The 14448-nt window shown below is 45.5% G+C and overlaps 1 protein-coding gene across 1 annotated transcript in view; it reads right to left on the reverse strand.

Annotated features, from left to right (window-relative positions):
• The window catches only part of TBCD (tubulin folding cofactor D), a gene marked incomplete at its 3' end in the record, with an annotated part of 232325 nt that overhangs the window by 180394 nt on the left and 37483 nt on the right, over positions 1 to 14448 (reverse strand). Inside the window, exons 8-11 of the mRNA XM_007959786.1 lie at positions 9854 to 9899; positions 8082 to 8214; positions 1471 to 1607; positions 780 to 840 (exon numbers count right to left, since the gene is read on the reverse strand). Of these exons, the coding sequence (XP_007957977.1) occupies positions 780 to 840; positions 1471 to 1607; positions 8082 to 8214; positions 9854 to 9899 (377 nt within the window). The remainder of the gene's footprint in view (positions 1 to 779; positions 841 to 1470; positions 1608 to 8081; positions 8215 to 9853; positions 9900 to 14448) is intronic.

Raw genomic sequence — 14448 nt, forward strand, 5'->3', positions numbered from 1 at the left:
GACAGTGAGGTGATGAGGATGGGTGTCTACACACCTGTCTGTGGGGGACAGTGAGGTGATAAGGACTGGGGCTGCACTCCTGTCTGTGGGGGACAACGAAGTGATGAGGATGGGTGTCTGCACACATGTCTGTGGAGGACAGCAAGGTGGTAAGGACTGGGGCTGCACACTAGTCTGTGGGGGACACCGAGGTAATGAGTGGGGGCTGCATACCTGTCTGTGGGGGACAGTGAGGTGATGAGGATGGGTGTCTGCACACCTGTCTGTGGGGGACAGCGAGGTGATGAGGATGGGGGGCTGCACACCTGTCTGTGGGGGACACCGAGGTAATGAGTGGGGGCTACATACCTGTCTGTGGGGGACAGTGAGGTGATGAGGATGGGTGTCTGCACACCTGTCTGTGGGGGACAGTGAGGTGATGAGGATGGGGGCTGCAGACCTGTCTGTGGAGGACAGTGAGGTGATGAGGATGGGTGTCTACACACCTGTCTGTGGGGGACAGCGAGGAGATGAGGATGGGGGGGCTGCACACCTGTCTGTGGGGCACAGCAAGGTGATGAGGATGGGTGTCTACACACCTGTCTGTGGGGGACAGTGAGGTGATGAGGATGGGGGAGCTGCATACCTGTCTGTGGGGGACAGCGAGGCAATGAGGATGGGGGGTGCACACACACAGTGGGGAGAGGGTACAGTGATGAGAACACAGCAGGGCAGAGAAAGGAACATCTGGAAGATGAAACCATCAAACTTGGCTCACAGTGAAGAACACAGGCACATACCCTTTGGCTGCTGACCACCGCACAACTGTGTCCTTGTCCTTGAGCCCGGCCAGCAGCTGTTCTGTAGGAACAGATGCACCAGAATGAACTGTCACTCTAAACAGAATTCTTACTCATGCAACCTGGGCCGTCCACTGGGCACACACTCAAGCACACACCTTGAAGGAAATCCACCAGCGTTCATCATTGGAATTACAAGACTCCCTGCTTCTAAACGTTCATTTAAAAGCAATTTCTGTCGTCATTCTTAAACAGTGAACCCAACTATCGAGAGCACAACAGAGTAAGATAAAGGCCACCACAGCATCTTCAGAAGCAAAGGAGCTCCACAGCGACCAGCCATGCTCTGCACCAGACACAGCTGCGAGGCCACTGACCCCTGGGTCCCGCGTGTCCCCCCAGGTTCTGGGTTACTCCCCCTAGTTTTGTGTGCCCCAGGCTCCGTAAGTGAGGAAGGCAATGGAAAGTCAGTGACAACAACCACAAAGAGGAGAAATAGCAGCAGATTCACGTGACCTGCACCAGAGGAGGTGGCAGGAGACAGTGGGCATGGGCACGAAGCAGTGGGGATGAAGCCGTGCCTCCCGCCAGTTCAGCACCAGCAGCACTATGCTGAGTGGCTCAGTGCACATCCCCTTCCGGAAGCTCCAGGAGTGAGGGACCTAATCCAGGGCCCAGGACGTCCACGTACCTATCACGTTTTCTACCTCCTCTGGTACATCATAGTCATCTTCCCCATCCGACGTCTCAGTGTGAGCTGTCTGCTCATTTTGTTTCTGGGTGGGAAGCTTCAGATTAGCAGCCAGAGACCGGTACCCACGGTGATACCTGCACAGAACACAAGCACTCATTTCAATCAGTTCTTACATCACAGAAGCTGAAGAGGAGCCATCTTACTTCATCAACAAAGTGAAAATTTGTCCTACAGACTGGGGGAAGATTCCCAGGGACCATAAATCAGATAAGGGTTTACTACCCAGAGCTCTGGTAGCGTAGTGCCTAAGGCACTTGACTGCTAACCAGAAGGCTGGCAGTTCAAACCCACCAGCCACTCCTCGGAAGGAAGGTTGGGCAATCTACTTCCAAGGTGATAATGCCTCGGAAACCCAAGGCGGGGTCTCTATGAGTCGGGTTCGACTCGACGGCACATAACAACAACAACATACAACCCAGAGCACATGTACACTTCCACCACTTCACAACAAAAAGATAAACAACCCAAAGAAAAAATGAGCAAAGGACTTGAAGAGACATTTCACCAGAGATCTTCAAAAGGCCAGTGAGCACGTGAAAATATGAACACCAGCAGCCACTGCTGTTGTCAGCTGGCCGCAAGTCGATCATGACTGACATCCCGCCAAGTCGATCCTGACTGACAGCAACCCGCAAAGTCGATCCTGACAGTGACCCGCAAGTCAACTCTGACTGACGGCCCCGCGAGTCGATCCTGACTGACGGCCCCGTGACTCGATCCTGACTGACAGCCCCATGAGGTGATCTTGACTGACGGCCCCGCGAGTTGATCCTGACTGATGGCGACCCACAAGTCAATCCTGACAGTGACCCATGAGTCAACTCTGACTGACAGCCCTGCAAGTCGATCCTGACTGATGGTGACCCGCGAGTCGACTCTGACTGACAGCCCTGCGAGTCGATCCTGACTGACGGCCCCGTGAGACAGTCCTGACTGATGGCGACCCGCTTGAGCAGAGAAGAACTGCCCCCACAGCGTGTTCAAGGCTGCAGCTTCTCAGGAGCTGAGTGCCAGGCCTGTCTTCTGAGGCACCTCGGGGTAGGTTTGAGCTGCTGACTTTCCTGCTAGTGGCCAAGCACTTAACTGTGTTCACTCCAGAGCTCCTTTCATCACCCATCAGTGGGATGCAAATCTAAACCACACCATGTTATCCCCGCACCCCCACTGAACACTATGATCAAGAAAACAGAAAACAAGTGCTGGCAGCGCATGGAGAGCTGGAACCCATGCCCACAGCTAGTGGGAAGGCAAACCAGGGCCACCACCATGCCCACAGCTAGTGGGAAGGCAAACCAGGGCCGCCACCATGGAGAAGCTGCATGCACAGAATGACTGTAGGACCTAGCAACCCCAATCCTTGGTTCATACCCAGAAGTGAAGACAGGCAGGCATACAGAAACCTGTACACCAACGTGCACTGCAGCTCTTTTCACAAAAGCCAAAAGTGGAAACAACCATGATGACCACCAACAAATGATGGATAAACAAAACGTGGCCCATCTACACAACGGAACAATGCTCAGTCATAAAGAGCAATGAAGTTCTAATGCCACAACACGGGTGACCCTTGAAATCACGCTGAGTGAAAACCCAATGCCATCTAGTCGATTCTGACCCACAGCGCCCCTAGAGGACAGAGTGGAACTGCCCACAGGGTTTCCAAGGCTATAATCTTTACAGAAGCAAAGCCCAAATGGAGTCAATTCTGACTCACAGTGCCCCAGAGGACAGAGTGGAACTACCCTATACTGTTGCCCAGGCTGTAATCTTTGTGGAAGCTGCCTGCCTCATCTTTCTCCCACAGAGCAACTGGTAGGTTCAAACTACTGATCCTTCAGTTAGCAGCTGAGTGCTTAACCACTGTGCCAACAGAACTCCTTAGTGAAACGAATCAGTCATAAAAAAACAAACACTTACATGAAATAAGCAAATATATAGAAATCAAAGACTATGAAAGGGGAGTTTTTGTCTCAGGCATGTAACACTGGTGGCATATTCTGGAAAAGGACCGCAGTAACGGTAGTAGAACATGGAAAACAGAACAGACGCCACTGACTTGTAACATGGACGGTGCTGTGTCGCTCGATATGTGGGTGTATTTTCACCACATTAAAAAAAAAAAACTAAATTATCTGCACAACTGAAATCAACACGCCAACATCACTTCCAATATTAAAAGATACTCATGAAAACCCCACACACTTGGCAGGGGGCCCCATGTCCCAACACTGTGTCAAGTGCATGTTCTTATCATCATGTGTCCCTTGACACTGTGTCTAGTGCACATTCATGTCATCATGTGTCCCTCACACTGTGTCGAGTGTGTGTTCTCATTGTCACGTGTCCCTCACACTGTGTTGAGTGCACATTCTCACACCGTGAAGGACACGTGAGCGATGAGACCGTGCACTAGATACAGCATGAGGGTCACATGATGACAATGAGAACGTGCACTCGACACAGCGTGAGTGACACATGATGACAAGAATGTGCACATGAGGGGCCTGGCACAGCCACGTGCACACCCTCCCAGGACAAGCTGGCACATGTCCCCAGCCTCCTGTCTTCAGCAACAGCACTTCATCCACCACCCACCAGGCCTGACACCAAGGCCCATATCACCCTCATGCTCCATCTCTCATCTGCTACCTGCTCCTGCCAACTCCTGCAACTCTGCACCCAAGTCAAGGCCAGCAGGACCTCTCCTTGAGTGTGGCCACAGCTTCCTAACTAGGATGCGGGCCCAGCCACATCCCCCAATGCAGGAGCCGTATCCCACTGAGGGGCAGGAGACCTGGCGCGTGGGCTCTGGTCCCAGCTCCTGTCCACTTGGCTGTAAGCCTCTTGCACGGGTCTTGAACTCCCTATGCCTCGATCTCCCCATGAAAGGAGAATGCTTATAATTCAGAGTCCTAGAAGAAGACAGGGAATGGGACAGAAGCAAGAGGTGAAGAAATAACGAGAGAATTTTCCAAATCTGATGAAAGGTATCAACCCACAGACTCCAGCTCTGGGAACTCCAATGAGACAGAAATACAAAAAAAATCCTATCCAAGCACATCACAGTCAAGCCACTGAAAAACAAAGATAAACAGGAAAGTCTTAAAAGCAGCCACAGAATAAAAAGAATAAAAGAGATATAAATGGGTGGACAGGCTGAACTATTAGGTATGTCTATGTAGGGGGGATGTGTCCATGACCATGTATAGGGTTGGCAGACAATATTTCTACAAGTGTATTGGTATGTTCTATAAGAATTCCCAGGTATTTAGATGTCCAACAACTGAGGAATGGATAACCAAACTTTGGTACATTCACACAATGGAATACTATGCAACGCTAAAGAATAATGTAGAATCTGCAAAACACCGCATAACGTGGATGAACTTGGAGGACATTATGCTGAGCGAAATAAGTCAGTCACAAAAGGACAAATATTGTATTAGTCCATTATTGTGAAAGTTAAGGAAAGGTTTATATATTGGAGGACATTTTCTTTGTTGGTTACCAGGGGTGGGAGGGGAGGGGAGGGAATGCTGTTAGATAGATAGAGATAAATATTGATTTGGGTGAAGAGAAGGGCAATGTACCAAATGTGAGTGACCAATATGGCAGCATTGAGGATGAGAAAGACAGAGAGAGTTACATGGGCAGTACAAACAACAAATATGAACCCCTTTGTAAATACAATACTGAGTTGTCAATGAAAGCAAACATGGGTATAGGGACGGATAGATGGGTGAACAAGCTAAACAATTATGTATGTCTAAATGGAGAGTGTATCCAAGATCATATTCAGGGTTGGCAAACAATGGGCCTCTCGAAGAATATGAAGGGATGGACACTGGGAGGAGGTAACTATGGGGAGGAAGTGGGAGGGGAGCTGCTGCATTGTAAATTTTGGTCAATGACATGAGACAAAGTATATGTGAACTGCTGTATGAAAAGTGAATTTACTCTGTAAATCTTCACCCAAATCCTAATAAAAAAAAAAAAAAAAAAAAGAATTCCCAGGTATTTAGTAGAGCTGACAAGGAACAAGATTGTACTCACTTCTTGGGCACAGCCAGCTACCCAGAGGGAGTGAGTAGTTGGACCTGTGGGCTTGGGACAATGACTGCAAGGGACATCAAAATCAACTGGCATAACATACTACACAAAAACACTGTTCTGTAAGCTACTTTGGCGAGTAGCGACTGGGATCTTAAAAGCCTGCAAGCAGCCATCCAGATGCAATGATGGGTCTCTCCTCGTTCAAAGCAAAGAAGAACGAAAAAAATGAAAGATTCACGGAAACAATTAGTTCAAGCGACTGGTACACCATGTGATCCTTAGCCTACATGACTATGAGACCAGAAGTAGATGGTGGCCGGCTACCACTGTCAACCACTCAGGGGGGGTTCTATGTAGGAGATCCTGGATAGAGTGAGAGAACAATGTGGAACAAAACTCAAAATCATTTTTTTAAAAAAAAGGACCAGGTTTGCTGGTCTGATAGAGTCTGATGGAACCACTTAGACTATGGCCCCTAGTTGCCCGTTAGGTCTGGAATTGAACCCACACCTGTGGCTTCCAGCCAAACAAAAGACAGGCATACGAGCCTTTACAATAGGTAGATAACACTCCTTGGAGAGATCAATCATGGGAGAACAGAAGGGCCGACAGCTCAGGGGGCAGGAGTGCCTGGGAGGGAAAGACACAGGGAAGAGGTAACTATGGGGAAGAAGCGGGAGGAGAGCTGCTGCACTGGGGTAAGCTGCAGTCAGTGCCAAGAGATAAAGTGTATGTGAACTGCTACATGGAAAGTGAATTTGCTCCGTAAATTTTCACCCAAATCACAATAAAAATTAAAAAAAAAAAAAAAAGGAGAGAGAGAATAAAAATTCTTACTGACATCAGAGAGCATCAATCAGAACGGCACAATGATGGGATCCAAAGACAATGGGATCATGCCTTTGAGGTGCTCGGGGAGAAGTGGCAACCTGTAATTCCATACCCAGCACAGGCATCTTTCAAAAAGAAGGACAAGTAAAGATCTTCTAAAACAAACAAAACCTGAGACATCACCTTTGCCAAATCTTCAATGCTAGAAATACTAGAGGAAGTTCTTCAGGCTGATGAGAAAGGATCCCGAATGGAAGACAGACGGACAACACTGAAAAACTAAATATGTGGAGAAATTCAGGAAAAGTACCTACTGCTGAAGAAGAAACCACCACCACCACGTCCCACAGGGTTAAGGGTACTTGCAGAAGTAAAATATACAGCTACAATGTAAAAAAGATGGGAGGGAAGGGCATGAAGGGCAAACAGTTAAACAGCTTAAAGTTCATGCTGTTTGGGAAGAGCAAAACCCTTCTGGAGGCAGACTATGAGGGCACGCCTGTGATTTCTAGGGTAACCACTACAAAATACTACAAAAATCAATCAGGGATAAAATGAAGAAGGTATAATGTTAAAAAAAAAAAGAAAAAATTACAATAAAGGAAAATGAAAGGCGGAAGAGAAAGAAAACAAACAGAATGGTAGACTTAAACCCGACCACATTAATAATTACAGTCGATGCAAATGTACTCAACACTACAGTGAAAAAAAGGACTGTCAGATGAAAGAGAGAAAGGAAAACCCAGGACTCTACATGCCGAGTACAAGAAACCCACTTTCACTACAAAGACAGAGATTGGCTCAAAGGAAAAACATATGGGCAAATCCGCTCAGACAGGGGCAGGGACGCTAAGGTGATGTTAACGTCAGACACACCACACTTTACCACGAGAAAGGGGGTATCTCGTAATGATAGAGGTAATCTTAAACACGTGTGCTCCTACTATTCAAAATACCCGAAACAAAACTGACAGAATGAAATCAGAGATGCAGAAATCCACAGCTGGCATGAAGATTTCATGCTCTGGTGGCATAGTGCGTAAGACATCTGGCTGCAAACCAGGTCAGTGGTTCACACCCACCAGCTGCTCCTCAGGAGGAAGATGAAGCAATATACTTCCATAAAAATTGACAGCCTTGGAAACCCAATGGGGGCCGCTATGAGTTGGAATCGACTAGAGGCAGTGGCTTTTAGCAGTCTCTCGGTAATTGACAGAACTCAGAGAAGACACAAGGGTGCCACCCAGAATGGACGCCCAGCCACAGATGGTGATGGGGCCCCTGAAACATGGCCAGTCTGGACTGAAAGACTGAAATGTGCAGCAAAGCACAAACACACACTGATTAGGAAGATTCAGTACAAAGGAGAAATGTGAACGATCCCTCTAATGAGCCCATCACACACGTGTTGAGATAACACTTTGGGTCTGTATGTGTCACATAAGACCCAGCAACCCATTTAGCTTGTCATCACTCCAGCTTTGATTATTCTACCTGGAAGATGACTAACCAAAGGGAAGACTGCTCCTTTTCAACCTAGAACTGCTTCTGAGAATAAGAAACTGGTATGTGACAGACCTTTTTATTCATCAGCCCTCTGCCACCTGGGACAAACAAGTCAAGACGTCAGCAAGAAAGAGCTGCCTCGGGCTCATTCTACCCACCTCCACTTCGCCACCCTGGGTCTCAGGAAGGTCAGCCCCAAACGCTGGACGAGCTTCATTCCAAGCTTCCGGAGCGGGGTATGATTGCCCTCCGAGAGTCTGCAGGCGTCAAGGCACTTGAGAACAATGGAGGCTGAAATGACAGCATGCCAGGCTTAGCATTATGGGGAAGGAGGCCGTCAAATTCCCAACCTGCCTCATCGATGTCAGGCTCAGTGCAGGGGACAGGGTCACCAGCATTTCTCTACTTGCCTCGTCAGTCTCCCAAACGCCAGGCTCAGCGTCAGGGGGCGGGGGAGGATCATCAAATTCTCAACCTGCCTCATCGGTCTCCCACACGTCAGGCTCAGTAAGGGGAAGGTTTGCCAGCAATTCCCAACCTGCCTCATCAGTCTCTGGCATTGATGGCCCCAGGACCCCGCCAACTGGGCAGATCCTGCAAGTGCGCCATGCCAAGTGGCCACCCAGTGAGGGTCCTGTGTGAGCAGCACCTCTGGAGGTCAGCAGAGTGGTGAGAATGCAAAAGGGGCAGGCTGCTGAGTAACAAGGGCAACAAAGGTCAGAGACAGGTAAAGGGGCCAGGGTCACGTCCTTGCTTGTCTGCAGTGGAGTCAAGGGACAACAGTGGAAAGACAATATTGCAGAGGCCTGAGCTGAGACAGTGACCACAGGAAGACCTCACTGGAGACGGACCCACTGAATGTAGCAAATGGGCAACGGATGTATGGAGCCCAGAGCTCAGCCTAGGGTAGGCCAACAGCCTGGAACATGGCCTGGGATGTGAACAGAAACATGAGTGTCAGCAAGCCAGTATCAGTGAGCCATGGGAGGGGTCCCGGTGGGCACAGATTCTAAATGTTTATCTTTCGAGTCAAGTCATCAAAATACAGGAAGGACCATGAAGCGACAGCAACCTGGGTCTCCTGAAGGGTATTTGCACATTCAAGTCACAGGACGGTTCCCCCAGGCTGAAAGGGAGGAGACACTGAGTGGCCACCAGCTGGCATGCCGGCCACCAAGGTAACACTCTCACAGCGTCCCTGACTACTCACAGGAACTGAACCTACAAGGAATGACCAAACACAATGGGGGCAAACGCTGAAGCTTCAGACACAAACACAGGGGTCACTCTACCAGTCCGTCTCTTTCTTTACATATGGTCAGAATTTCCTTAATAAAAACGTACAAAATGAAAGGACTCCACTATTCAAAAAAAAGCTCAGACATCTAAAGCACAGAACTGTGAGACATTTCCTTTGGTTCAGGTAATAAAGCTCTCTGAAGAGACAAGAGCAGCACTGATGCAGTCATGCCCATAAAGTGAGGTCCAGAGACTGAGGCAGGGGTGGGGCTGCTGCTCCAGGAGCACATAGTGCCCCCTGACCTAGACAGACTGAGGCAGGGGTGAGGCCACCACTACAGGAGCACATGGTACCCCTGGGGGAAGGATGACCTCAGCTGTCCCACCCCCACAAGGTACCCCAGGATCAAACACATGGAACATGGAGTCAGGGAGCCATGAGACACCTCGGCCTCCAGTACGAGGCCCTCAGTAATCTCCTGAATTTCTGACAATTACAGGATTTTACTGAAAGTCCAGTTATTATCACACACAGAGAGACTAAAACAAACAGACAAAAAGAGCTATGACAGTGTCCAAAGGTAACAAGTCACAGATTTTTTACCTATGAACAAAACGGTCAGGTGACACACGCAATCATACATGGGCAGACTCACACCACAAACATGTCTTCTCTTAAACATGAACTCACCATAGGGTAAGCAGTCTTCACGTTTTCCATGTTTAAATATTTGTGCCTAAGAAATAAAAAAATCATTTAAGTGTTACAAATCCAGGAACAAATTTAAAATGTAAGTTACCATGCGAGAGCAGACCCCACCCCACCCATCCCATCACTTCACAAATAGAGGAACGAGGCTGTGGCATCAAGAAGGTCCATGGAAACAAGAACAGATATATGCACGCCGATGTTCATCGCAGCACTATTTACAATAGCCAAAACTTGGAAACAACCTAGATGTCCAACAACTGAGGAATGGATAACCAAACTTTGGTACATTCACACAATGGAATACTATGCAATGCTAAAGAATAATGTAGCATCTGCAAAACACCGCATAACGTGGATGAACTTGGAGGACATTATGCTGAGCGAAATAAGTCAGTCACAAAAGGACAAATATTGTATTAGTCCGTTATTGTGAAAGTTAAGGAAAGGTTTATATATTGGAGGACATTTTCTTTGTTGGTTACCAGGGGTGGGAGGGAATGCTGTTAGATAGATAGAGATAAATATTGATTTGGGTGAAGAGAAGGGCAATGTACCAAATGTGAGTGACCAATATGGCAGCATTGAGGATGAGAAAGACAGAGAGAGTTACATGGGCAGTACAAACAACAAATATGAACCCCTTTGTAAATACAATACTGAGTTGTCAATGAAAGCAAACATGGGTATAGGGACGGATAGATGGGTGAACAAGCTAAACAATTATGTATGTCTAAATGGAGAGTGTATCCAAGATCATATACAGGGTTGGCAGACAATGGGCCTCTCGAAGAGTATGAAGGGATGGACACTGGGAGGAGGTAACTATGGGGAGGAAGTGGGAGGGGAGCTGCTGCATTGTAAATTTTGGTCAATGACATGAGACAAAGTATATGTGAACTGCTGTATGAAAAGTGAATTTACTCTGTAAATCTTCACCCAAATCCTAATAAAAAAAAAAAAAAAGAAGGTCCATGGAGAGGAACAAGGCCATGGTGCCAAGGAGGTTCGTGGGGCAGAGAGCAGATGGGCAGAACCACACCCAGCCCCAGGTCCTGTGCCACCTGTCCCTCAAACACAATGGCAAAATTAAGACTCTTCCATATGAATAGAAATTAAGGTAATTTGTAAAAACCAGACCAATCTTACAAGAGCTGCTAAAGGGAGTCCTTCAGACAAAGAACTGACAACAGCAAACAACAGCCTAGGACTAACACACATGCCAACATGACCCTGAAACCAGCCAGATACACAAGTATCCAAAGTAAAATAAACTTAGGAGACTGAAAACAGGAAACTAGAGACATCAATTTGTAAACGAGGACAACTACAAAGCAAAAAGAGAGAATAAATAGTGTAGTTACAGAACTTCCAAATGGAGAGGAAATCAAGACAATTATGAGATAGGTCATATTAAGCTTGGGAAGAAAGTAATAAACCACAAGGTAACTCCAGAGAAAATTAATAAACCTTCTCATCAAAATAAAAAAGAGAGGCACAAATATTTAGCAAAAACTCAAATAGCAGCAATCAAGGAAATGATTTTAAAAATTCATAAATAAAATGAGTTCAGCCCAGAAAATTATATGGAACAAAGAACTCTGCAACACCACAAAAAATCATGTAATAAAATGACAGCAATAAATTCATATTTGTCAATAATTACACTGAATATAAATGGATCAAATGCAGCAATCAAGAGAGAACTGGAGACTAAGAAAACATGACCATCGATATTCTGTCTACAAGAGACTCATCTCAGACACAAAACAAAAATAGACTAAAACTCAAAACTTGGGAAAAAAAATGTATCAAGCAAATGGCAATCAAAAAAGAATAGGAGTGGCAATATTAATTACTGATAAAATAGACATCAAGACAAAACCACCGTAAGAGACAAGGAAGGATATTATATAACAATTAAAGGGTCAATCAAATGAGAGGGCATAACCATAATAAATATCCCCACTTAATTAACGAGCCTCAAAATACAGAAATCAAACTCTTAATGGAATTGAAACAAGAAATAACTCCACAGTAATAGTAGACTTTAATACACTACCTTAAATGAAGGATAAAACAACTATAAAGAAACTCAACAAAGACACAGAAGAACTAAACAATACACAACTTGACCTTATAGACACATACAGAGCACATCAGCCCACAACAGTATAATATATATTCCTTTCCAGCACACATAGGACACTCTCCAGAATAGACCATATGTTAGGACACAAAGCAAGCCTCGATAAATTTAAAAACATCAAAATAACTGCGAAGTGTCTTCTCAGATCATAATGCTATATAGTTAGAAATAACCACTGGCAAATTTAACAATGGAAAAGAAGGAGAAGATGCAAACAACATGAGTATGAAATGGATGACATCACAACAAAACCAACCAAAATAAAAAGGGTAATATCAGGATACTATGAAGAACTATACTCCAACAAATTTGAAAACCTAGAAGAAATGGACAGATTTCTAGAAACACACTCTAATCTAAACAAAAACTGAGGCAGAAAATCTTAACAGACCCATAACAAAAGAAGAAACTAAACAGGTCGTAAAAAAAAACTACAAACAAAAAAAGTCCTAGCCTAGACAGCTTCACTGGAGAATTCTACCAAACATTCAGAGAAGGGCCAACACTAATACTACTCAACCCCAGAACACAGAAAAGAGTAGAATACTCCCAAATTCATTTTATGAAGCAAGCATAATCCTAATACCAAAACCAGGCACAGACACCACTAAAAAGGAAAATTACAGACCAAAATCCCTCATGAATATAGATGCAAAAATCCTCAAAAAAATCCTAGCCAATAGAATCCAACACTATATCAAAAAATAACACACCATGAACAAGCGGGATTCATACCAGGCATTCAAGGATAGTTCAACATTGGAAGAACAATCAACTAGAAATATGAGCTGATCCAACAATTCCATTACTAGTTATATTTCCTAAAGAAGTGAGAACCGGAACACAAATAGCTCTATGTGCACCCATGTTTATCACAGCACTATTCACAATAGCAAAGAGATGGAAACAACCTATGAACCCATCAGCAGATGAATCGATAAACAAACCATGGTATATATGCAACAATAAAGAATAAGGAAGAATCCATGAAACAATTTTATACACACACAGTCCTGCATTATCAGTAGTAATATTAATCCATAGGTGGTTACATAGGTAGACAGGCAAGATGATCAGGCATGAGTAAGCAACTGAGAATATATCCATGACCATATATAGGTTTGGCAGACAATACTGCTATACACAAATGTATATATGCTGTAAAAATGTCCATACATGTTACGGAGCAAACAGGGAACAAAATTATGATAACTTCTTAGCCACAACCAAACACCTTGGGGGAGAGCGTGTTGGGCCTGCATGCTTGGAACCATGGTCACAGGACATCGAGCTCAACTGGTACTACACAAAAGACATTGTTCTACATCCTACTTTGGTGAGCAGCAGATGGGGTCTTAAAAGCTTATGGGCAGCCATCTAAGATGTAACTAGTAGTCTCTCCTCATCCAGAGCAAAGCAGAGTGCAGAAAATTAAAGACATATGGAAACAATTAGTTCAAGGGACTAATGGACCATGGGAACCTCAGCCTACATGACCCTAAGACAGAAGAACTAGATGGTGCCCAGTTACCACTGCCAACTACTCAGAAAGGGATCAAGATAGGAGATCCTGGATAGAGTGGGAGAAAAATGTGGAACAGCTTTCAAAATAATATAAAAGACCAGGCTTACTGGTCTGATAGAGACTGCTAAACCCTGAGACTACAGCCCCTAGTCACCCTTTGGACCTGGAACTGAACTCACTTCCATGGCTTAACCCTCGCCAAATAATAGACAGGTCTACAGGGGAACAATTACACCAGGAAGGTGCACTCCTCAGAACACTCAACCATTGGCAATCACTAGTTCAAGTCTAAAAAACAGTCCCCAAGATCAGCAGGCAACATGTGAGGCCACTACTGACTCTGCCAAATACAGGATCCAGATGTGCCAAGAAGCTCTAGCCCTTTCTTAAAGCATCTCCTTATATACTGGAAGCAGGCCACATCCCAAAGGCAACTGGTTAGCTGCTCACAGCAGATTTGACCATGGAGTTGATTACAACACACTCAGTCTCATTATGAGGACTAAGTGCATCCAGCTGCCCAGTCACGTTGACACACAACTTTAGCCATCCCAGAAGGGGAGCATTTATGCAAAAAGCAAACTCAGGAGGCAGGAATGCACAGAAAAGGACACAGGGAAAAGGGAACCATAAGGAGGAAGTGGGGAAGAGAGCTGTTACATTGTGGAAATTGTAATCAGTGTCATGAAACAAAATGTGTATGAACTGCTGAATAAAAAACACATTTGCCCTGTGAACTGTCACCCAAAACACATTAAAAGTTTAAAAAATAAGTATCAAACAGTTGTGCTCTATTGAGAATCCATCCTTCATACTCACAAACGCATATGTGAAAGACAAAGTGCACTGAAAAAATAAAGACATCCAACTTGGATAAACACCTTGTGTGACAAATGCTCTCAC

This window comes from Orycteropus afer, unplaced genomic scaffold (assembly GCF_000298275.1).
Source record: "Orycteropus afer afer isolate SDZICR_OR568_19922 unplaced genomic scaffold, OryAfe1.0 scaffold00018, whole genome shotgun sequence".
Lineage (NCBI taxonomy): Eukaryota > Metazoa > Chordata > Mammalia > Tubulidentata > Orycteropodidae > Orycteropus > Orycteropus afer.